Source organism: Grampus griseus, assembly GCF_964374135.1.
Source record: "Grampus griseus genome assembly, chromosome: 2".
Taxonomy (NCBI): Eukaryota; Metazoa; Chordata; class Mammalia; order Artiodactyla; family Delphinidae; genus Grampus; species Grampus griseus.
The window spans coordinates 28,738,593-28,764,020 of record NC_139018.1 but is presented as its reverse complement, the minus strand read 5'-3'; the positions used below and the strand labels follow the sequence as shown (position 1 = coordinate 28,764,020).

Below are 25,428 nucleotides of genomic sequence, written 5' to 3'. Positions count from 1 at the left end.
ATATCTTTTTATCATAAAGCCATTTCAAAGGCAAGCATTTGAGAAGGTTCTGTACCCCATACCAAAGTACCTTGGAAACTGCTTAGAAAGAGTCACCCTGTTCATATTTTTGCTGACACTCTTTGAGCAGGTTGCCTAAACAACAATTAAAGAAACATTCCCCAACCGTAGTCCCAGATTTTCCAGTCCATTTTTCACTTTAACTGGTTGTTCTTGAGAATGGGGAATGACTAGAAAATACACAGATTTGACCAGTAATTTACAGTGTATAGTAATTGCTTTTAGTGTTTCAAGCAAAAAAAAAAGAAGAATTCCTCTTCAGGTCAGATCAGAAGGATAAGATCATATGTTCTAGAGTCAGTTTTTTGGCGTCTTAAATTTGCCTGTGCTACTTTCTGGTTGTATAATATCAGGCAAATTGCTTAACATCTTTGTGCCTCAGTTTCCTCATTTGTAAAATTTGGATAATAATACTTATTTCATAGGATTGTTCTGATGGTTAAAATAGTTAATACATGTAAAATACTTAGAAGAATACTAGGCACACATAAAGCGTTCAATAAAATTAGCCTTTGTTATATTCTTTGCATGATATTTACTAAGACGTTAAACATTTTTGTCAAGAAAGAAAGATTAATAACGTGTAATTATGCTCCCTTTAAAAATTTGTTTTTATACAATTAAAGTATGTATAGGAAAAAAATCTAGAAAAATATATATGAACTATTAAAAGTCATTATCTCTGGGGGAATGTGTGGGGTGGTTAGGATTACATAACTTTTTGTTATACACATATCATGGACATTTTCCCAAGTTGGTATGTATAGCCCAGTATTGTTTGCTTTAGTGGCAGATAGTATTTCATTATCTGTATTCCTCAGCTGATGGGTATTTATAAATTTTTTCCCACTTTTTTGCTATTACAATAATACAGTAAATAATCTAATTCATATATTTTTTGGCATTTGTATTAGTATTTCAATAGGACATATTCCTAGAAATGAATTACTGGGTCAAAGAATACATGCATTTAAAAATTTAATAGATAACACCAAATTACCCTCAAAAAGGTTTCTTTGATTTTATACAATAGTGTATATTAACTTTTGTAATCAGGGAAAAAGTATGAAGATTTCAAAATGAAGGAATACATGTCATGTCTGAGAGGGAAAAAAGGATTCAGTGTAAAAGGAAATGTGACTTAAATATCATCTTCTGTGGACACTTGAGGAATAATTTCTGATATACCATTAACATTTTTTTCTTATTAATTCAAGTGTTCCTTTTTTTTTTTTTTTAGGAAGCTTTCACTGTCTACAAACTGCATTGAAAAAATTGCAAACCTGAATGGCTTAAGTAAGTGATCCACAGTAACAGATGGTTCTTGGATTTTGTAGTTATTTGGAATAAACATTCCAGAGGCACTACATAATCCTAGAAGCTGGCACCTGTTTTAACCGCAGTAATTGTCGGATGTCAGAAAGAATATATAAACCATGTGTCTTATTTAATTATCCAAAGAAAAGTAGAGATAACATGAAACCGGAACAGTTTAAAGACATTATAAAGTTTTTGTAGTGTTAGAATTGAAATATCTTAAATAGAAAATGAGGTTTTTTATATTTTTTTGTTCAGATTTATCTTGTGTTTCATACTTATTATATTTAAAATTTTATTCTTCACCATCCCTGTTTTTCCTATGCTCCTTGTCTTTGTTAATGACATCGACATCTTCCCAGTTGCCAAGGCTCCTTGTGCTAGTTGCCTGTGGCTGCAGAAACTTGGTGGCTTAAAACTGCAGAAATGTATTCCCTCACTGTTCTAGAGGCCAGAAGTCTGAAATCAGTTTCACTGGGCCAAAATCAAGAGGGCCACACCTTCTCTAGAGGCTTCAGGGGAGAAGTTTTTCCTTACCTTTTCTAGATTCTGATGGCTACCAGATTCCTTGGCTTGTGACTGTGTCACTCCAATATCTGCCTCTGTCGTCATATTGCCTTCTCCTCTTTTGTCTCTGTCATATCTTTCTCTGTCACCCTCTTATGAGGATACATGTGATTGCATTTAGGGAACACCTGGGTAATCAAGGATACTCTCCTCATCTTAAGATCCCTAACTTAATCATATCTGCAAAGTACTTTTTCCCCATATATAGTAACATTCACAGGTTCCAGGGATTAGGATATAGGTATCTTTTGGTGAGCCATTATTTAGTGTATCATATTTCCCTTTACTTCCCTCAAGCCCTACATGCAAGTTCATCAGTAAGTCCTGTTAACTCTATTCTTCGAAAGAGCTCTCAAATAATTTGTTGCTTTTCCATTTCCAGGAGCTACAGCTTTAATTTAGACCCTCATCATCTCCCCCTTAGGTCATATTTTTCAAATGTTTTTTACCACTTCCCACAGTAAGAAATAACTTTGAATTAATGACTCAGTATATATATATTCGTATGAATACACATATCAAATATAGCATATGCATATGAACTGGATTAAAATTTGTAAAACAATAGTTACCCTTATAGCATAGGTTCCAGTATAAATTTTTTTAGCGTGATTTCATTGTTTTTTAAATGCTTGTCACAACCCAGTAAGTTGATTTCACATGACCCACAGTTTGAAAAAACACTGCCTTACAACTTCTGTTATAGCCTCCCAATTGATCTCCTTGTCTCCTATCTTTCTGTTCTTCCATTGACCTTCAGCACTGACACCAGAGTTTTCTTTTTAAAAATATTGTTCTCATTATCATTCCTCCAGATCAGAGATCTTTAATGCCTCCCCTTTGCCTAGTAAAGACCAGATGCCTTAAGGTTGCATTCAGGGTCATCTAAAAGCTTGTGACATCCTCTTCACACCCAAACATATAATTCTTTTTTTATGACTTTGTGCACTTGATAGTGCAGTGCTTTTCATTGAGAACAGCCCCTTCCTCTAGCAGGAAAACTCTACAAGAAACAAAATTAAGATTAAGAATGCCAAGTTTAAATGTCATTTAGAGGGAGACCCCTAAAGACTTCTTTAATCTCCATCATCATAATAATTACTCTTTCTTGGGAACATTTATAACAGTCTACCTTAGATTATAATAATAATTACTTACTTCATATAGTTATTGTAAAGATTAAATGAGTGGTGTGTATAAAGTTCTTAGAATAGTGCCTACTGCATATAAATGCTCAAGAAATATTAGCTGTTATTATAGTTAGTGAGGAATATGTTCTGTCTCTTCAAATAATGAGCTCCTTTAGGGCAAACATCACATCTTATTAATCTATCTTCTATTCCAAATCTCCATTCCCCCCAGTACTGTACTCAAAGTTGCACTCAGTATTTATATAGTGCTGGAGAGGAAGTGTTTACTATTAGAGTTGTATATAAGATGATTCAGTCTATTCCATTTTTCACTGACTCATTAAACAATTTATGTTTCATTTTATTCCCTATTCTTTGTCGATATTTGAAATAACTTGCTTAAAGGAGACTAAATTGATAACATTATTTATCAGTATGGATAACATGCTTTTCTTTCATAAAAACATGACTGTGACAATATGAAAATGAAAATATGAAAAACCTATATAAGGCTGGTAATGGGTTTGAACTCATATTCTCTTTGGTCAATTAGTAGTGACTCTCAGGAAAGTCATATGAAGAAGAGTTCCAAAAATTCAGTGGAAAAGAGTACCTTGATCAATTATTGGTATCTGATGTAGGCATGGAATGAGAGAGAATAGGCATTTGTACCATGTATTTGCTATATTTGATGCATCTCAGTTTAGTTCTGCTTATAACAAATGGTATTTCTGCAGTCTATGGAGAGAATACACTTTGTCTGTGACTATGAAGCCAACTGATTCATGCAAAAGATTGAATATATGACGCTAGCTTGCCTCCCACCCCTTTCCTTTCATGAGCACTATAGTCTTACCTACTACGCTGTGATAAGAGGATCTGAAATAAGTAGGTATTCCTATTTAACAGCGGGGTTATAAGGCAGAATAACTCTAACAGCAATATATATTGTTTCAAAACTGTGACTAGAAAACTGTATGACATGACTATGTTCAAAACTGTGACTAAAAAGCTGTACAATGTGAATACTAATACTCTCATATTAAAGATTAGAAAGTAAAGTTTCTTGGTAAAAAAGTATACTCCTTTAGTTTACTAAAACTTTAAGATATTGTTTTGATTTCGTCAGGACCTAAGAAGAAAAAAACAGTGTTTTCCTTCTAGTGGTGCTCTCTACTTATGCAACATATAAAATACGGAAAATACATAATTCTGTAATGTTAGAAGAGTTAATCTATTAAGTTTGATATCATAATTTACTTCCCCATACAGCAATAAGATCTCTTTAGACTTTCATTGCCATTTTCATGTGCATTTTTTAAAAAAGGAGTTGTATATATTTAAGTTAGATACTATCTTTAAAAGATTTGTATATATCTGTTACCTCTGATTTCTGGGATCAGTTCTTAACTTAGTTGACCTAAGTGTATTTTGACATGGATGATTTCTTTTCTCTCTGAAGCAATTTCAATATTGGATTTCTAGGACACTGTACCCTTCTGAGTTTCTCCTGCCTTTTTGGCTACTTCTTCCCAGTCTCATGTCCTCAAATTTTAAATGTTGGAGTATCTGGGGACTCAGTTCTTGGATCTTTTCTCTTTTCTGTCTTCACCTACTCCCTAGATTATCTCATCCAGATCATGGCTTTACCATCTACATGCTGATGGCTCCAAAATTTATATCTCTAGTCCATACATCTCCTCTGAACTCCAGATTCACACATTCAGTTGCCTGACATTTCCATTGGATGTCTACTGAACATCTCATACTTAACATGTCCAATACTGAGTCCTGATGTCCTTCCCCAGCCCTAGTTAACCCAACTTCTTGTGTGTCTGTCTCAGATAGTGACAACTGCATTCTTCTAGTTGCTCAGGCCAAACTCCTTGGTAATTTCTTGACTTCTCTCTCGCTATATATGCCTGATACACACACACACATACATCATTTATTTGTACTTACCATGGATTAGGCCTTGTGCTGAATATTTTAGACAACTATCTCATTTAATCCTTATACTCTTATAAGGTAGATCCTATACTTCCTCATTTTACATATGAGAAAACTGAGATTCTAACAGGTTTGGTTACTTCCCTAGAGAGGTAGGATTGGAACTCAGTTATGGATTTGTGCTCTTAACCATTGATTTATGGATGTTATAGAACAGTGCCATCCAATAGAATTATCTGCACTGTACCAATATAGTTGCCACTAGCCATATGTAGCTATTAAGCTCTTGAAATGTGATTAATGTGACAGAGAAACTGAATTTTTTATCGTATTTAATTTTAATTAAATTAAATAGCCACATGTGGTTAGTAACTACCATACTGGACAGCATAGTTATAGAAGTTTAAGTTGTGAAAATTAAATGTATAACTTATGCATAAGTAATCACAGTAGATTTTTAGGACAAAAGTGAGGTTTCCTGTGTTTTACTAGAAATCTTTTATTTTAATTTTGAAAAATAATGTATGTACATGGTTTTATGCACATAGTTCAGAAGAGGGTACAGTTAAAAATGTCTTCCTCCAGGGACTTCCCTGGTGGTCCAGTGGGTAAGACTCCACGCTCCCAATACAGGGGGCCTGGATTCGATCCCTGGTCAGGGAACTAGATCCCGTATGCATGCTGCAGTTAAGAGTTTGCATGCAGCAACTAAGAGTCCTCATGCCACAACTAAGAAACCCACATGCCTCAACTAAAGATCCCTCATGGGCTTCCCTAGTGGCTCAGTGGTTGAGAGTCTGCCTGCCAATGCAGGGGACATGGGTTTGTGCCCTGGTCCGGGAGGATCCCACATGCTGCGGAGCGGCTGGGAAGGGTACACGGGTTCGTGCCCTGGTCCGGGAGGATCCCACATGCCGCGGAGCGGCTGGGCCGGTGAGCCATGGCCGCTGAGCCTGCGCGTCCGGAGCCTGTGCTCCGCAACGGGAGAGGCCACAACAGTGAGAGGCCTGCGAACCGCAAAAAAAAAAAAAAAAAAAAAAAGATCCCTCATGCCGCAGTGAAGATCCCGCATACTGCAACTAAGACCCGTTGCAGCCAAAATTAAATAAATAAATAAATAAATATTTAATAAATAAATATAAATAAAAATATCTTCCTCTGACCATAGACTGACTCTCAGTTCCTCCCCCAAACCAACCACTGTTTCTACTTTTCTCTTTCAGAAATAGCCTATAGATATAAAAATAGAAACATTCTTTTAAAAAATAAAAATAGACATTTTTTAACCAATCACAATCTAACTATTTAAAAACATGAAAGCAAAAGATTTTTAAAATACTGATTCATTTGATTTCACTTCTAATCCTTTGTGGAGCAAGGTGGACCAAATATGTTTTCTATTTTCTAGTGTAAGTCCTCATATTATAAGAGGTTTGAAATATATATGCTCCCAAATTTAAAGTTCAAATCTTCTTTACTCTTATTTTATCCTTCTAGTATTAAAACCATGCATTTCAAATAGCTAACCATTTAAAATTTAACACTGACATGATGTGCAATTGTAGTGTTTACCTTAGTGATATATCTATGTTATTTCTTACTTGATTACCATTTTTTATTAATACAGCCTTTTTTATTATATAAGAATATTTATTATATAAATGTATTTTTAATTAAAAAATTATTTTTTTTTAACTTTTTGGCTGCATTGGGTCTTTGTTTCTGCACACGGGCTTTCTCTAGTTGCAGCGAGCGGGGCTACTTTTCGCTGCAATGCGTGGGCTTCTCAATGCGGCGGCTTCTCTTGCTGTGGAGCACGAACTCTAGGCACAAGACTTCAGTAGTTGTGGCACGCGGGCTCAGTAGTTGTGGCTTAAGGTCTCTAGAGTGCAGGCTCAGTAGTTGTGGCACATGGGCTTAGTTGCTTTGTGGTATGTGGGATCTTCCTGGACCAGGACTTGAACCCGTGTCCCCTGCGTTGGCTGGCGTATTCTTAACTACTGCACCACCAGAGAAGCCCCTATATAAATGTATTAAAGCTTTATTATATTAGATTTATAACAATTGTGTAATATGATTCTAATAAACCAAAATTGTTTTCTTTCCTCTACAGAAAACTTGAGAATATTGTCTTTAGGAAGAAACAACATAAAGAACTTAAATGGACTGGTAGGTTGTTATTTATTACTTAAAAAAACATACACTCTTTTTCTTGAGTATGCAAATAATACTTGTCTGTTGCAGAAACTTTACAAAATAGAAAAGCAAATATAAAAATTACCTATAAACCACTGCTAACATTTTGATTGACATCTTTCTTGCCTTTTTTTCCTATTCTTTGGTGGGTATGTAGAGAATGAAATCATACCATATATATTGTCTTGCATCTCTTTTTTTTACTTAGTATATAAAGATCATTTTTTCCATGTCATTCATTCATTCAGCAAATTCATTCAATATATTTCCTGAATGCCTACTTTTAGCCAGGCACTGTTCTAGGCACTAGAGATACAGCAGGATATAAAATAAAGTCCTTGCTCTCATTGAATTTAAATTATAGTGGAGGGAGACAGACTAGAAAATAACTGCATAATAATACATCAGGTGGTGATGAGTGCAGTGAAGAAAAACAAGGCATATATATTCCAAATAGATAATTATTTCCATTAAATTTTACTGTTAAAAATTATCTCAAGTTTCTGCCTGGCCAGAAAATTTTAAATTCTAATTTTATATTTTCCTAATTTATATATTTTTCCAAATTTATGTTATCTTCCTATGTGGTTAACATGTCATCTCTATCTTTGTAGCATTTATATGGATTTTATGGTGAACGTGGAATAAAATATAATTATTGATTTAAGAAAAACAAAAACGAGGCATATAAGAGAACGTAGATTGATGGGAAGTCCTCTCTAAAAGTGAGAATGTAGGCTCTAGAGCTGACCAAGGGACCAGTGCTCCAGACTGGTGAGGGACAGCAAGTGCAGATGTCTTGAAACTGAAGCTCCTTGGTATGCTTGAGTAAGAGCAAGAGTTGAATGAGGGAGAATTGTCCTCCGTGAGGTTGGAGAGGGAGCCAAGAACCAATCCTTATAGGACTTGGTAAGATTTTAGATTGTTTTCCAAGTGGCTTGCAAAGCCATTGGAGGTTTTTTGTTTTGCGGTACACGGGCCTCTCACTGTTGTGGCCTCTCCCGTTGCGGAGCACAGGCTCCAGACGCGCAGGCTCAGCGGCCATGGCTCACGGGCCCAGCCGCTCCGCGGCATGTGGGATCCTCCCGGACCGGGGCACGAACCCATGTCCCCTGCATCGGCAGGCAGAGTCTCAACCACTGCGCCACCAGGGAAGCCCCATTGGAGGTTTTTGATCAGAGGATTTTATTTAAGTTTTTAAAATAATTTTCAACCATACTTTTTTAATGACAGCATAATATTCTATTTTATTGACATACCATAATTTATTTAAATAAGTTATTATTCGTTATTTATTTACAGTTTGGAGTTATTATAATCAATGCTGTTATAAATCTCCTTTTAGCTATATTATTGCACACATCTATGAATAATTCCTTGGGTAAATTCCTTGAAATGGAATTGCTGGGTCAAAAGTATGAATTTCTTTTAAGGCTTTTGTGACATATTATCAAGTTATCCTTTGGAAAGCTTGTAACAATTTATACTACCATCAATAATGTATGAGGATTTTCGTTTCCCTTTACCAACCTTGGGCATTTTTAAATTTTTTAAAGTTTTTGACAGTGTATTTTATTTGTATATTTATTGGCCATTTGAATTTCCTTGCTAAGTTGAGATGAAACAATATTGTAAAACTAGGCAATTTCAGAAAAGATGAAACAAATTTCTTTTTCTTGTGTACGTTCCCCAAAAGATAATAATTTTTTTTAAAGTGCTGATTGTTATCATAAAAACCCTGAAATATTTTGTAACTTGGGTTTCCTGTCCCCCTCCCAAGCCCATTAATTCTAGCCGTTCTTCATAAGAGTCAATGAGGCTGAAACTGCAGTGCTTCCCAACAATAACCTCCCAAGACCAGACAGGCTAAAATGACCATTCCCCTCCCCCACCCATTACAGAAACAGCCAAAACACGTGAATAGGAGTCAGTGTTCAGAGGTGCAATCTTGGAATTATCTTGAATTATCTGATAATATTCCCACATCTACATGTCTACTTACTGACATAAATTTATAAAATGCTTGGAAATTCTTAGAGATTACATTCTGTAGTTAAATAAAGGGAGTTTTCTCCCCAAAACAATAACCAGTAGATGAATTATTTGCTTTCTAGCTAGATGTGATGAATAAAATCCTAATGATCTATAAAAAAAATTTTTTTTGATGTTCTAAATGATTGGTAAATGTAACGACATTTTGCCTTCTCTTCATTCTGTGAGCCTTAGATGGTAAAAATGTCATATATAGGGACATTATTCATAATGGATAAAATATTATAGTACAAAAATTCAGAATTTATTATGCTTCATGCTAAACATTACTTTGAATTATCTGTAAAGGAAGAGTTTGCAAATAAATATACCCCTAAATTTTTAGGGCCAATATGATAAATGCTTGATGTTCCCCCAGGTATTTACAGAGCACCAGATTCTCAACTATTGATATGGTGTATAATTTCTCCCATGAAATGTAATATATACCTAGAAACCACAAAGAAATTGTAAATATAGGATTAAAGACATGTATGGAGATATTATCTAGCTGAACCATCACTTACTTAGATCTCTTTACTTTCTATAGACTGCTATCAATAACCCCCAGCAGTTGGTTTTTTCCCCAGGATGTGTGTATGTGTGTGTATGTGTGTGTGTGTGTGTGTGTGTATACACACACCAAAAACATTTAACCAGTCCAAAAGCTTTACTACTTATGCAAAGACTAAAGAAAAATATGTCTGCATAAGGATACAGATGGTGGACTTCAAATAGGGTCACATGCTGAGTTATTCATCTAGACACATCAGCCTCATAGCATGATTTGAATAGCTGCCTCAGTAAGTTACAAATAACTACTCTAATATGTGAAACATGGAATGTTAAATTGAAGAAAAGGAGTCTATTTAAAACTACTTAGGAAAACTATTAAGGTACATTATAAGCCTGCTCTTATATGTGATTGGCTGGCCTCTGCTTTCCTTTCGGATATCATTTCATATTACTCTTCTTCCTAGTTGGTAATCTCCAGCCACTGGCCTTCTTTCTCTTTCTTGAACATGCCAGGTTCATTCCCACCTGAGAACATTTGTACTTGCTGTTTTTTCTGCCTCTGTAACAGAGGTAACTCTGTTACCCTGGATTTCCACATTACTGGCTCCTTAACTTTCACACTTCAGTTCAGATGTCACTTCCTCAAAAGAGACCCAACTATCCTATATCTAAAGCAGTCCTCTAGGCAATAACTCTTATCACCTATAATTTTTTTCCATTTTTCTTATTTGTTTTCTTTCCCTCTCTCTGTCTCTCCCTCTGTCTCTGTCTCTTTCTCTCTGTGTCACACACACACAAATTCTGATAAGCACGTCAGTTCTGTTCATCACCATCTACACTGGTGCTTTATACATGTAGTAGGCACTCTATAAATATTTATTGTGACTTAATAATGCTTTGTAATATTACTAATTAGAAAAACTATTAGGTTAAAATTTTAATTCTAAGAGTAATAGATGTAATTGTATTTAAAAAACAAATCAAGCAATTCATAAATGTATGAAATACACTGTGAAAGTCTTTCCTCTCCCTACCTCCTCAAGTCCATGAGGTAACAGAAATAATATTGGTATACTTTAAGTTTTTTTCTGTGCACAAATAAACAGATATCTGTGTGTGTGTTTGTGCATGTGCATGCATGTGAGTGTGTGTGTAATATATATTTGTACTGATAATATGCTGGGCATATTTTTCCTGCTTTTTCATTCAATAATATATCAGGAATATCCTTCCATGTAAAAACAGGCAGATTTAATGCATTCTTTTCAATAGCTGTTGTTTTCTACATTATCAGTATATGGCAATGTATTTAACTATTCATATATTGCTGAACATTTAGAGTGTTTCCAGATATTTTATTGAAGAAGGGGCGTCTGTCTGTCTGTCTCTCTTTTTTTTGCTATTACAAATCATGCTGTAGTGAACATCTTTTTACATATATCCTTTAGCAGTTATTTGAATCTTTACATGGGCTAGATTCCTAAAAGTAGAAAAGCTGAGGTTATTTTTGTGCATTTAAATTTTTGACAAGTACCTCAGATTGCTCCCACAATGCTTATGCCAGTTTCCACTTCCATCAATGGTATAAGGGTGAGGATTACTCCCTCCACCCTCAACATCCCTGAGTATTATCCATATTTTTAATATTTGCCAATATGATAGGCAAAAAAGGAGTATTACATTGTTTTAATCTGTATTCTTTAGTTAGTTATGACTTCGAACATCTTTTTATATACTTATTGGTTATGCATGTTTCCTCTTTTGGAAATTGACCTAACATTTTTTACCCATTTTCTACTTTTATCTTTTTTTTATTAAATTCTAGGCACTCCTCAATATTCCTAATATTTATCCGGTATTGATAATGTTATTACTATTATTGTTGTTACATTTATGAACTGTGTAGCAGACTCTTTACATGCATTATCTCATTTGAAACTCACAACAAGTAGATAATATCCTCATTTTAAGATAAAAAATCCTCAGTCCTCATTTTAAGATAAAGAAACTGAGGCTCAGATAGTTATGTAAAATGCCCAGGTATAGTGAACAGGCGCTGTTAAACCCTATTGCTGAGATGAGCAGTCTGTCAATAGCTATCAGTGTCTTCAATGTGTATTTACTTTGTCCCAACTATTCTATATCGAAGAGTTTTTCATACTCACATACATGAACAAAGATGGTGGACCAAGTACATTCATTGAAATATAGCTTGTATAAAAGACTGCAACAATCTAAGTGCCTATCAGTAGTAGACTAGCTAACAAAATATATCAAAGGGGAAAATGAGGTAGGACTTACCTATATGTGCTGAAATAGAATAATTTGCAAAGTATATTATTATTATTATTTTGTGTGTGTGTGTGTGTGTATGTGTGTGTGTGTGTGTGTGTGTGTGTGTGGTACGCGGGCCTCTCACAGTTGTGGCCTCTCCCGTTGAGGAGCGCAGGCTCCGGACGCGCAGGCTCAGCAGCCATGGCTCACGGGCCCAGCCGCTCCGCGGCATGTGGGATCCTCCCGGACCGGGGCACGAACCCGTGTCCCCTGCATCGGCAGGCGGACTCTCAACCACTGTGCCACCAGGGAAGCCCTGCAAAGTATATTATTAAATGAAAAGAAGCAAAGTGGATATTTCTATGTACCTATATGCACAGAATATTTCTGATGATAGCTGTTACCTCTGGGGAAGGGAACGGGCGTGGGTGAGAAAGAGACTTTTCATTATACTTGTTTGCACTATTTGATTTTTGTTATGTTGTTATCTTGTGTGTTACTCTTTTTTAAAAAATATTTTATATTTTTATTTAGGTGATGATTATGTATGTTACTCTTTAAATTAAAAAAAAAAACAACTAATGATCCCCCCTCAAAATACAAACAAAATATTTGTGCACTTATATTCATAGCAGCATTATGCACTGTAGTCAAAAGATGGAAGCAACCCAAATGTCCATCTACAAATGAATAGCTAAACAGACAAAAGAAAAGATGATGAAGGAGAGAAAAAGGGCAGGAGGGAAGAGGAAAAGGTGGAGGACTTAGTCAAATCTAGGTAATCTGATTACAAATTCCATACTGCAATTTAATGCAAAGTTTTCAGAATTATTTAATATATTTTCTCTTAGTTTGTCACTTATCTTTTTACTTTATTCATAGTTGCCGTATGGAGTTTTAAAATTTTTATTTGTCAAATCTTTATAACAACTGTGTTTTGTATCTTATATAGAAGGTCTTCACTTCTAGATTATGAAAAAATCATCTTATATTTTCTTTTAGTACTTCTATTATTTTTTAAGTATAAATTTAAAAAGTTTATACCTTTAAACCATCTGGAGTTTATTTTTGCAAATTGCATGTGATAGATATCAGACCTTATTTTTTTTCCTCCAAATGGTTAGCCATATGTTGAAAAGTCTCCTTTTCCTACTGTTTGGAAATGCCACATACTAAACTCTTGTATATGCATGGGTAGGTTCCTGGATGGTCAAGTTTTTTTTTTTGCGGTACGCGGGCCTCTCACTGTTGTGGCCTCTCCCGTTGTGGAGCACAGGCTCCGGACACGCAGGCTCAGCGGACATGGCTCACGGGCCCAGCCGCTCCACGGCATGAGGGATCTTCCCGGACTGGGGCACGAACCCGTGTCCCCTGCATCGGCAGGCAGACCCTCAACCACTGCGCCACCAGGGAAGCCCTCTTTTTTTTTTTAAGGCTAATCCTTTTGGCAAGTGCTTTTTATTTATTTTACTTATTTATTTAAAATATTTATTTATTTATTAAGGTGTGCAGGATTTTTAGTTGTGACATGCAGACTTCTTAGTTGCAGCATGCAGATCTTAGTTGCGGCATGTGGGATCTAGTTCCCTGACCAGGGATTGAACCTGGGCCCCCTACATTGGGAGCATGGAGTCTTACCCACTGGACCACCAGGGAAGTCCCTCAAATTTCTTTCTGTTTGTTGTTTTACCTATATATTTCAGCTCCAATATCATGTTGCTTTACTTTTCTTTCACTTTATAATATGTTTTGATATCTATTGAGACAGGTCCTCTCTCTTTGTTCAAAATATTTGTGGCTTTTCTTGGACATTTATTCTTCAAGAGAAACTTGAAAATCAGTCTATCAAGTTTGTAAAAAATAAAATCTCATTGGAAGTCTTAGTAGAGTTGCATTGAATCTATAGATTGACGTGGAGAGAACTGATTTCTTTTCATTTTAGAAAACCGAACCTCTATACCTATCAAACAGTAACTTCCCATTGTCTCCTCCCACCAGCTCTGGCAACCACCATTCTACTTTCTGTCTCTATGAATTCAACTACTCTAGATATCTCATATAAGTAGAATCATACAGTATTTGTCTTTTTGTGACTGGCTTAGTTCACTTAGCATAATGTCCTCAAGGTTCATCCATGTTGTAGCATATATCAGAATTTCTTTCCTTTTTAAGGATGAATAATACTCTGTTGTATGAATAGACCATATTTTGTTTATCCATTCATCCATCAACAAACCCTTGGGTTGTTTCTTCCTTTTGGCTGTTGTAAACTATGCTGCTATGAACATGGGTATCCAAATATCTCTTTGAAACCCTACTTTCAATTATTTTGGATATATGCCCAGTAGTGGGATTGCTGGTTCATATGTATTTAATTTTTGGATGAACTGTCAAAATGTTTTCCATAGCATCTGCACCATTCTATATTCACACCAACAGTGCACAAGGGTTCCAATTTCTCCATATCCTTGCCAATACTTGTTATTTTCTGTTTATTTGACAGTAGTCATCCTAATAGGTATGAGGTGCTAGCTCATTGTGCCAGCCTCCTTATTTTACAGAGTTAGAAACTAAGAAGAGAAGTGATTTATTCACATGCAGAAGCAGACCAGTTTGCTAAATGCCTGTTCATTCAATGTACCGTTCTCCAAAGGGCTAGTTTATTGAATGACAGATTTCACTGAATTGAGTCACACAGACTTAGCCAGTTTTTATTGATTAACATTCACCAGATTGCTTCACCAAAATTTTGTCTTTATTACCTACTTACAAATATATAGAAAATTGTGTTGCTTGGAATGGTTTCAACACCTTTTAAACTTTTCTTTAAGATTTTATTTAGTATTAATTTTAGTGCAGCTGTTTTATCCCAGCTGTTAGATTTGTCAGTCCATCTTTGTAGACTGTCAGTTTCATATTTTAGACACTGATCACTTCTCAAATGATTAAAACACATAAAAATAGTAATCTAATTGAGTTGGTTAGTGAATTGTTATATTTAGGGAAGTAGGAAAAACAGTGGAATAGATTGAAAACGTACTGAAAGACAAAACTATGCCCTGGACACCCAAAATCTATACAACATTTGTTAGTCAATATACATAAGAAATTCTCATTCTGCAATGAGAATTTATATTCCCAAGTCAAGTCCCCAAATGCACAGAAATTTGGTCATGGCAGAACAGCTGCATCCAATTGGCTGAAAATTAACCGAAACTCAATTAATGCTTGTAAGGAATGAACAAAGCACAACAGACATCTTCAGAAGTTATCCTGTCTAAAGTAATTTCTGTCCTATCTAAAACAAATTGCTATAATTTGTAAGTAGTTAACCAATTTTTCAGTAAATCAGTAAAAGAGTAAATTCAGCAAATTGGCTGTTTGGAGAATTGATCAAATTGGCTATGTGAAAACTGACCAAGAGTCCTCATCTGCACATGTAAAATGACACTAAGTAAGTGGCAGAACCCAGAATTGAGCCTAAACTTTCTAATTAGTATTATTTAGTCACTATTTTTTCTGCTGCCTCACACTTTCAGTGCCAGGATGGACTGATTTAAAAGTTTCTTTTACTTTGAAATTGTTGTTTCTCCTACTTAGAAAGTTGAAACTAAGATGAATTGTGGGCCTTGGGATGACACACAGAACTAACTCAGACCACTCCATTCTCAGCTTTTCCCCTTGGTTCCATCTGTATGGAAAATGCATTAATGATCTTTATCCAGAGTACGTTTATTCTCTTTATAGTCTTTAAAGGGACAGTTATCAGGACATAGACCTGGGTCCTACATTCTAACATTACCATGTGGATGTAGGTAAATCCTTTTGGGTTAAGAGGGGATTGAACATCGAACTGATTCTGCCTAGTCACTTTTTTGTTTTTTAAGGAACAAATAATCACTACATTTTGTCTTTTGTATATGAAAGAAGGAAAAGTTTTTGTGCCACTATTGGTTGTATCTAGCATTTAAGAGTCAGTATGACATAATCATTATAGTATAATGAAAAGACTATGGGTTTTAAGTTGAGTTTTATACATCAGAAAAAATAAGGTGAATTGATGCATAGATAGCAGGATGGATAGATGGACCAGATATGTGACAGGAAAAGGATAGTAAAATGTTAATGGTAGAAGCTGGGTAGTAGATATATGGGTATTTACTATAATATTCTTTCAACTTTTTTATGTTTGAAAGTTTTCATAATAAATATTTTTTAAAAACCCTGAAATTTAGACATAGGTCTACTATTTAATAACATTGTTGGGAATTCCTTGGTGGTCCAGTGGTTAGGACTGCGTGCTTTCACTGCCGTGGGCTTGGGCTCTGTCCCATCCTGCAAGCTGCGTGGTGCAGCCAAAAAAAGCATTGTGATCTTAGAAAAAGCCCTTTATCTAGAATAGAAATCAAATAACCTGCTTTGCCTATCTTAATTAAATAAGGATCAAATAATACAATGTATAGGGAAGTGATTTGAAAAGTATATTATTCAATAAAATTGATAAAATAGGGCTTCCCTGGTGGCGCAGTGGTTGAGAGTCCGCCTGCCGCTGCAGGGGACACGGGTTCATGCCCCTGTCCGGGAAGATTCCACATGCCGCGGAGCGGCTGGGCCCGTGAGCCATGGCTGCTGAGCCTGCGCGTCCGGAGCCTGTGCTCTGCAACGGGAGAGGCCACAACATTGAGAGCCCCGCGTAGCGCAAAAAAAAAAAAAAAAAAATAGTGCTCTTATTTCCCCTCTTGGTGGTTTCAGTAGGTATTCTTAGTTCAGATCAGTTTGAAGAGAGGAAGAAAATGTTCTACTTGGCTTTCTTAATGAGAAAAAACTCCCACACAGCCTTCAGCTCTCCTGCCAGTGGACAGGTTGGTCTCAGTTCTCTCTGAAGGCCATTGTCTTTATGTTTATGAGGAAGGGGACAGAAGGAAAAGCTTAAAAATAAGTATGTAAATAAAATTGCTTTCTTTTTCAGGAAGCAGTAGGGGACACGTTAGAAGAACTGTGGATCTCCTACAATTTTATTGAGAAGTTGAAAGGGATCCATGTAATGAAGAAATTGAAGATTCTTTACATGTCTAATAACCTGGTGAAAGACTGGGGTAAGTGAGGCTGGCTCTTTGCTAACCTTCTACCTCATGTTTATAGAAAATAGCCCTATAGGGAACAAGATACGAAATGGGGACATTTCTTTCTAAGCACAGAGGGAAATAGCTATAGGAGTTCCTATATTTCATCTAAACACTTGAAATTTACATTTAAATATTTACTTAGAATGATTATAATTGAATAGGTCCTGGTCCTATTAATCATGAAAAAAATTAAACTATTGTCCAAAGGCCAAAAGGAATCGGTTTAATAATTCTTGGGTGGAAGACTTATTTAACATATATATTGCTTTTCTTTTTTATTGTACATTATCCATTTAGCATTTTAAAGCCCTATTGTGTGCCATGAACTATGCCAGGCTGTTGAGATACATAGTTGAATAGGACATTATCCCTGCCCTCAAGGAGTTCACAGCTTAGTGGGAAAGATTAGTTTATGAGTTAATAATTAGAAAACTGTGTGATAAGTTCTACAATAGAGGCTTGAATGAGTTGCTTTAAGAATTTAGAGATGAGGGAATGGTAGAGACAAAGGCAGTTTAGTTTAGCTGATACTGATGTAGTACAGTATAGAGAAGACCTGTCACTGGAGATTGATTTGTTGATTCTGAACCTCATTTCCTCTTCTTATCCCATCCTTAGATTAGCATAAAGGTAGAAGAGGTACTTCTCGCTTTCCCTCCCTTTCCATAATGTCTTCAGAGAATGACTTCATATGGTATAATGTCCCCTACTTCCTTCAAAATCTTAAACAACGAATTGTTCTGAATAGTCACAAACTGAGGGCTAGTGATACTGGGATTCACCCTTCAAAATCATAAGAGTAAAACTTGCCATTTTAATATGGAATGTATTCTTTGTACTTGTAGGTGAATTTGTGAAGCTGGCAGAACTACCATGCCTAGAAGACCTGGTGTTTGTAGGCAATCCCTTGGAAGAGAAACATTCTGCTGAAGGGAACTGGATTGACGAGGCAACCAAGAGAGTACCCAAACTGAAAAAGCTAGATGGTGAGTGACTCTGGGCCAGCTTGGAAATGTTTTCTGGGTGTAAGAATTGAATTTGTAGCACGGAATCATGAAAAGGAGCAAAACTAAAGAAAATGATAGGTTATCTCTGGTCGCCAAGGCCACTTCTGTCTGTAGGAAATTTTGTGGTCCCAGTTTGGGCCAGAGTGAGATGAAAGACTTCTAGAATATTTAGACTGGTATAAGATCATCCCTAAACCAAAAGCTTATAAGAAAGCTGGGTTTATTCTCAAGTCCCAAATGTATTATTTTGCAAAATAATTAGACATAAATAGTAAGGAGTTGCTTTTTCACAATTGGATCAAAATTGTAATGTTCTCTCTCCCTCTCCCCCCTAATTTTAGTTTCTCAATACCTAAGAAAGGTGAAAATGTCAGGAGAGATCCCTGACTGACTGGGTTCAAGTCCCAGTTCTAGCTTTTTTGTCATCGGGCTGGTTAATTCATCTCACCAAACTTTGTTCTTTTGTCATCTGAAAACCAGAAATAATAAAAGAGTCACAGACCTCCCTGGGTCTTTACTCCTTCCAGTGGTCCTATGAGGAAGCCAGGCCATTTTTACCTTAAACCTACAGAATGTTATATATCAATCATATCTCAATAAAGTTGGGGGGAAAAGATAATGAACATATATATCACCCCCAAAAAATTTCCTTTTGCCTCTTTGTAATCCCTCCCTCCTGCTGCTCACCACCATCCCTCCCAAGGCAGTCACTGATCCGCTTTCTGTCCCTATAGATTAGTTTGTATTTTATAGAGTTTTATATAAATGGAATCATGCAGAATGTTCCCTTTTTTCCCTCTGGCTACATACCTAGCTGTAAAATAACAAAGACACTAGACTGCCTCTTGTGGGAGGTACAGGAATAAACAGGAAGAGGCAAACAGGTTTCTTAGATACTGGTGATGTTCTGTTTCCTAAATTGGGTGATGGGTATACAATAATTGGTTTTGTTACTCTTTATTTATATTGTATCTATATGAATGACTATTTCATAAGTTAAAATAAAATAGAACAAAAGAGAGGGTACATTAGAGCCTTGGGTGGAAGGCTCTTTTTATGTTCAACTTTTTATGTTCAACTTTGACCTCTAGAAACCATTTGAAATCATTTGTCTTCCTTTCTCATTGTGCACAGGAAGTGAACCCTTCCATTAAGAATGGAAAAGAATCCCTTATATAGACCCTGAATAGACCAAGCCACATTATATACAGCCTTTTGGACCAAATATTGACTTCAGGCCAATCTGAACAGCCCCTAGAAAAACCAGCTGGTCTATCCTAAACCAGTGAGATGGACCAGAACACAGGTGGCCACAGCTGCTAGCTTGCCTCTTTTTGCTCCTCTTCAGTTGCTTGTAAGAAAAACTGAGGGGTGTTAAAGAGCTAAAATGAAAAAGACAGACAATACCAAATGTTAGTGGAACATGGAGCAACTAGAACTCTCATACCCTGCTGGATAGTAATGTAACTTGGTATAACTTTGGAAAACTGGCATTATCTACAGAAGCTCTACCTACATATCCCACATGACCCAGCAACTTCTCTCCTAGCTGTATACCCAGAAGAAAAGAGCATGGATGTTTACCAAAAGACCTGTATGACAATACTCATTGCACCACTATTTTAATAGCTATAAATTGGAAACAACCCAAATGCCCAACAACAATAGAATAGATAAGTAAATTATGACATATTCGTACAATGGAATATTCAACAGCAATGAGAATGAATGAACTATAGCTTCACACAATATACATGAATCATATAAACATAATGTTGAGCAAAAGAAGCCAGACACAGAGCGCACGCTACATCATTCTATTCATATCAGTTTCAAAATCAGGCAAAATAATCCATGGTGTTAGACATTAGGATAGAATATACCTTTTGTTGGGGGACAGTGACTGGAAGGGGACCTGAGGAAGTTTTGGGGGTTCTGATAATGTTCTCTTTCTAATCTGGGTGCTGGTTACCAGATGTGTTCACTTTGTATACATTTATCAATCTGTACACTTATAATTTGTGTACTTTGTATGTATATTTCAATAAAACATTCACTACCCCCCACAAACAGATGCTGTGGGGAGTACAGAGGGGTAAGACTCTGCTCGTTGCCATAAAGAAGAATCACACTGGAGATGGCTCTTAATTAAGGGTAGGGCCTAGATGGAAGGGGTGTTACGGGGGGCATTCCAAAATGGAGGAACTTTGTTAGCCAGGAGTCCAGAAGTAGTAGTCTGCAAGATGAGTTTGGGAGACAATGAGTTGATCAGTTCATCTGGAGTGGAGGGTGACTGGCTGAAGAGTTAAGACTGAACAGTTGACTAGGGTCAGATTGTGGACATGCTTCAAATGCCAGAGCTCAGAAATGGCTGGCTCTTGGGCCAGTGAGAGCCTGCAGATGTATTTTATTTTCTGTGCCTTGGTTCTTTTTATTTTTTTCCAATTTATCCCCAATGTTTAGTATTTGGGGGAGTAACATAAAAATTCAGATTCTGGCAATACTGGGATTGCGTATTTTATTGTGAAAAATGAATATTTCTTTGTGTTTAACATACAAAGTTTTTAGTGTGTATAGGGCCTTATTTTTCTGCCTGGTACCTGCAGGCATTTTTATTTGTAACTCTGTATTTGGGGACCTGAATATTTGTAATTACTTATATTAATCCATTTGGGAATTCTCCTGAGAGGCTTTTTGGATAATTAGAAATTTAAAAGATTATCTTATGATATTATTTTTATTATGGCACACTTCTCAGCATCTCAGAACTCCTCAGGTTAACAGAAAAATATTTTCAGTTAGAATTTAACAATCTCTTGAGAATGACCAGTAATAATTTTCTTTTTCATTTTAGGTACCCCAGTAATTAAAGAGAATGAGGAAGAAGATAACTAACACCACATTTTCCACTTTGTGTAACTTATTTAAATGTCATAAGAACAATAGATAAGTTTTGTATAGTTGTCTATTTTAAAGATTCTGTGTGGGGCAAATGGTTCTTAAGATAAAACAAATCTTTCATTCCTTTTTTTCTCATAACCTATTCAGTGTTTCTCCCCCCAAATGATAACACCAACTTTATATATTCTAGTGCTCTTTTTAGAAGCTATAAATTTTCAATTTTTGTCTTCAGTCCCAGTTATGTACTGCGTGGCCCCATCTACTGAAACCTTTATAGACCAGTCATTTTTAACAAAAAAGGAACAAATGTGATTCTTTATTCAGTTTGTTCAGTTTTTTCATTTTTGTTTGTTTTTTTTTTTTTAGGCCAGGCATTTAAATATATACACTTAACTTTTGAATCTGTAGGCCATCTTTCTTGAAGGTCCATCTCTTTATGACTCAGAAGCACAAATGTGTCATGCCTTTGGTTTGGGAAGAGCTCCTCTTAGAAATATAGCAGCAGTCCTAGAATCAAGACTCCAAAGTCCAGTTTGAAAAACTATGGTGAAAAAAGGAAAAATTAGTACCTTGGAGGCCTTATAGCCCATGTTATATTTACTTATTTGTTGTTCCAAAAGTGTGTGCATTGTCAACTGGAATTTATGTTGTGTTTACCTGCATGTCCACTCAAGTCCTGCAAACAGTCAGCCAGTCATTCCGTGATCCAGGTCAGTGGTTAAAATGACTGTTATAATCACTCCTTTGACCAATACTTTGGCCTTATTACACATATGGACCTGATCTTAGGCATACTTTTTGGTTATAGTTCCTTATATTGGGTTGGCCAAAAGGTTTGTTCGGTTTTTTCCCGTAAGATGGCTCTAGTAGCACTTAGTTGTCTTTAACTTCATTTGAAACAATTTTGTTAGATTGTATTGTGACAGCTGTCATATCAGCATGCATTAAAAAAAAAAACTTATCAAAATTGGTGAATTTTTGTGTAGCCATTTTAATATTGAAGATGGAAGAAATAAAGCAACAGTTTTGGCATATTATGCTTTATTATTTCAAGAAAGGTAAAAACACAACTGAAAAGCAAAAAAAGATTTCTGCAGCCTATGGAGATGGTGCTGTGGCTGATGGAACGTGTCAAAAGTGGTTTGTGAAGTTTTGTGCTGGAGATTTCTCGCTGGAAGATGCTCCACAGTCAGGTAGATCAGTTGAAGTTGATAGCGATCAAATCAAGACATTAATTGAGAACAATCAACGTTATACCACGTGGGAGATAGCCAACATACTCAAAATATCCAAATCAAGAGCTGAAAATCATTTGCTCCAGCTTGGTTATGTGAATCGCTTTGATGTTTGGGTTCCACATAAATTAAGCGAAAAAAACCTTCTAGACTGTATTTCTGCATGCAATTCTCTACTTAAACGTAACAAAAACGTTCCGTTTTTAAAACAAATTGTGGCGGGCAATGAAAAGTGGATACTGTACAATAATATGGAACGGAAGAGATGGTGGGGCAAGTGAAATGAACCACCACCAACCACACCAAAGGCCAGTCTTCATCCAAAGAAGGTGATGTTCTGTATATGGTGGGATTGGAAGGGAGTCCTCTATTATGAGCTCCTTCTGGAAAACCAAACGATTAATTCCAACAGTACTGCTCCCAGTTAGACCAACTGAAAGCAGCACTCGTCGAAAAGCGTCCAGAATTAGTCAACAGAAAACACATAATCCTCCATCAGGATAACACAAGACTGCATGTTTCTTTGATGACCAGGCAGAAACTGTTAGAGCTTGGCTGGGAAGTTCTGATTCATCCACTGTATTCACCAGACATTGCACCTTCCGATTTCCATTTATTTTGGTCTTTCCAAAATTCTCTCAATGGAAAAAATTTCAATTCCCTGGAAGACTGTAAAAGGCACCTGGAACAGTTCTTTGCTCAAAAAGATAAAAAAGTTTTAGGAAGATGGAATTATGAAGTTCCCTGAAAAATGGCAGAAGGTAGTGGAACAAAAGGGTGAATACGCTGTTCAATAAAGTTCTTGATTAAAATGAAAAATGTCTTTTATTTTTACTTAAAAACCAAAGGAACTTTTTGGCCAACCCAATATGTTAGATAAGTAAATATATATAAGCAGTAGTTATATTTGAATTCCTAGCCTAAATGTTGGCCATTCATATTTTTTAAAATTTGCCCTAATAACTTTGGTCTGTTGACCCTCATGTTGAGAGAAGTGATTGTTGTAAGGGTGCAGAACTTGAAAGACTGGATTTGGCGCCTTTCAATAAGTGAAATTTAGTGTTTCAAAATATATTTTTTCAAAAAGTTTAAGTTAAACAGCTCTTAAAATGAATTATGTATATGTTTGTGGATGGAAAAGAGATGTTTCATTATGGAATCCCAGGCAAACGGCATTATTTTTGAGGATTGCTTCTTCCGGGAAGCATAGCAGGTGATTTAACCTCAGAATTGCAAAGCAACAGTTGGATACAGAGCTTGGAATTTTTCATATAAGAAAAAGTTGTTTTTGGAAAATGCAAGATACGGTAGTCAGTAACCAGATGAAGTGCATAGTAGGCTGTGACTGAGTCACTGATAGATTGCAAAAAAGATGTCAGAGGCCCTCTGCCATATTGTGCCTAAAGTCCCTCAACCGGAAACTATTGGCTCCTATTTCCCCATTTACTTGTGTAAAACTAGTCAAAGAGGGAAGAGTCATTTTTAAAAAGTGATTGCATAAGTAGTCCTGGCTTTCTGAAGTTTTCAGCTGTCATTTAAGTAGGAATTACATGATTTCTCTGAGTCACTCTGATCAAAAGGGACCACTGCTTTGACAATCAATTCTAAATAAAGGTCCAATACTATTTTTAACTTCCTTTTGCTCTTCCTTACAGTCTGATAGGAAGAAATCTTTACTCTGACTGGCTTATACTTTCAAAGCCTTTGACTATTTCTTTTGTGAACCATAGGCAATGAGAATTTTCCTTGGTGATGTTTAAACTAAGAAGACGATCTTCTTTTCTTGTACTCTGCACTTCATCTAGTAGGTAAGCTTAAAGCCCTATTGCTAGGTATGGATGTATTTTCTAAAAGTTATGCTGGAAGTGAATATAGTAGGGAATGAATGAATGACTTCATACTGAATTTATTTATAAAATAACTTACAGTGTTGGTGTTTGGTTTTTCTGAATTCTTAATATAGAAACTAATTTTCTCTGTTTCTCCTTGTTTCTTAATGTCTTTTAATCACTGGTAGTTCTCAGAGAAGTGTAAGGTGCTTTTCTGTGTCCATTTCACACAAAATTCATAATTCAGTTCCACTCAACAAATATCGAATGACTTCTGTGCCTCCTTTTCTTGGAATTAAAGCCAGAATCCATGTTATTAGAAAATGGAAGATAAGGTATATGAAGAAGTTCAGAATATTCTCTCAAATCATTCCTTAAATCATCCTTTACTGCTGCAGGTTTAGCTGATGTTAAATGCTTTTGGTTTATGCTTCTCGGATTAGATATTTGACCTACTTGGAAAAGATTGTCTCTGTGCTCCTTGTTTAAAGCATTATGCCGTTTTAGTGGATCATTCGATTTCTTCTCTTCTTATAATGATGGAATCAGTACAGTATTTTAATTTTTCACAGGAAATTTTATTTTCGTCTACCAAGGAATTCAGCTTTCCTATTTTCCCTAACATTAAGTTTATGGCTGTATTACTAGTCAGGTCTTGAAAGGTTTTTGTGTTCTCTGTAAATAGGCGTTTGTTCCTTTAAACCAGAGTTTCTCAACCTTGGCACTATTAATATTTTAGGCTGGATAATGTTGTGGGGAGGGGAGCTGTCCTTTGTAATATAGGATGTTTAGCAGCATCTCTGGCTTTACACATTAGATACCAGTAGAACTCTCTCCCCAGTTGTGACAATCAGAAGTGTCTTCAGACATTGCCATCTATCCTCTGGGGCAGAAGGGTGGGAACATATTCGCCCCCGGTTAAGAACCAGTGCTTTGTAGCAACATTCCTTTTTCCAAGGTCCATTTATTTTCACTCTGTAGTCATATGCTACCTGAGTTGTTATTTGAGAGAAGGTGATGTATTTAATAATCGTGGATGGAAGGAAATGGTCACTGGTGTTTTCCTTTGTCATGCTTATTTTAATAATTTTCACATAACATTAGAAACTCAGGGCTGGAAGGTTCAACTTGTTTTTTAGCAGGGCCTCAGCTTTTATTGTTTAGCATTCTTATCTTAGGACAGTAATTATTAACCTACCTCTCTCCTACTATCAACAAAATCCAACTTTATGATAGATTTTGCTTTGTCTCTAAAGTTTAACATTTTAAGTGTACTTTAGAAAATGGAT

General features: G+C 35.9%; 1 protein-coding gene across 1 annotated transcript in view; it reads left to right on the top strand.

The window, feature by feature from the left end:
• Window positions 1–21,760, top strand: part of DNAL1 (dynein axonemal light chain 1) — a 35,562-nt gene extending 13,802 nt beyond the window's left edge. The window contains exons 4-8 of the mRNA XM_082648977.1: window positions 1,301–1,356; window positions 7,138–7,193; window positions 17,011–17,137; window positions 18,013–18,153; window positions 21,029–21,760. Of these exons, the coding sequence (XP_082505103.1) occupies window positions 1,301–1,356; window positions 7,138–7,193; window positions 17,011–17,137; window positions 18,013–18,153; window positions 21,029–21,069 (421 nt within the window). The 3' untranslated portion in view covers window positions 21,070–21,760. The remainder of the gene's footprint in view (window positions 1–1,300; window positions 1,357–7,137; window positions 7,194–17,010; window positions 17,138–18,012; window positions 18,154–21,028) is intronic.
• The last annotated feature ends 3,668 nt before the right edge of the window (window positions 21,761–25,428 follow it).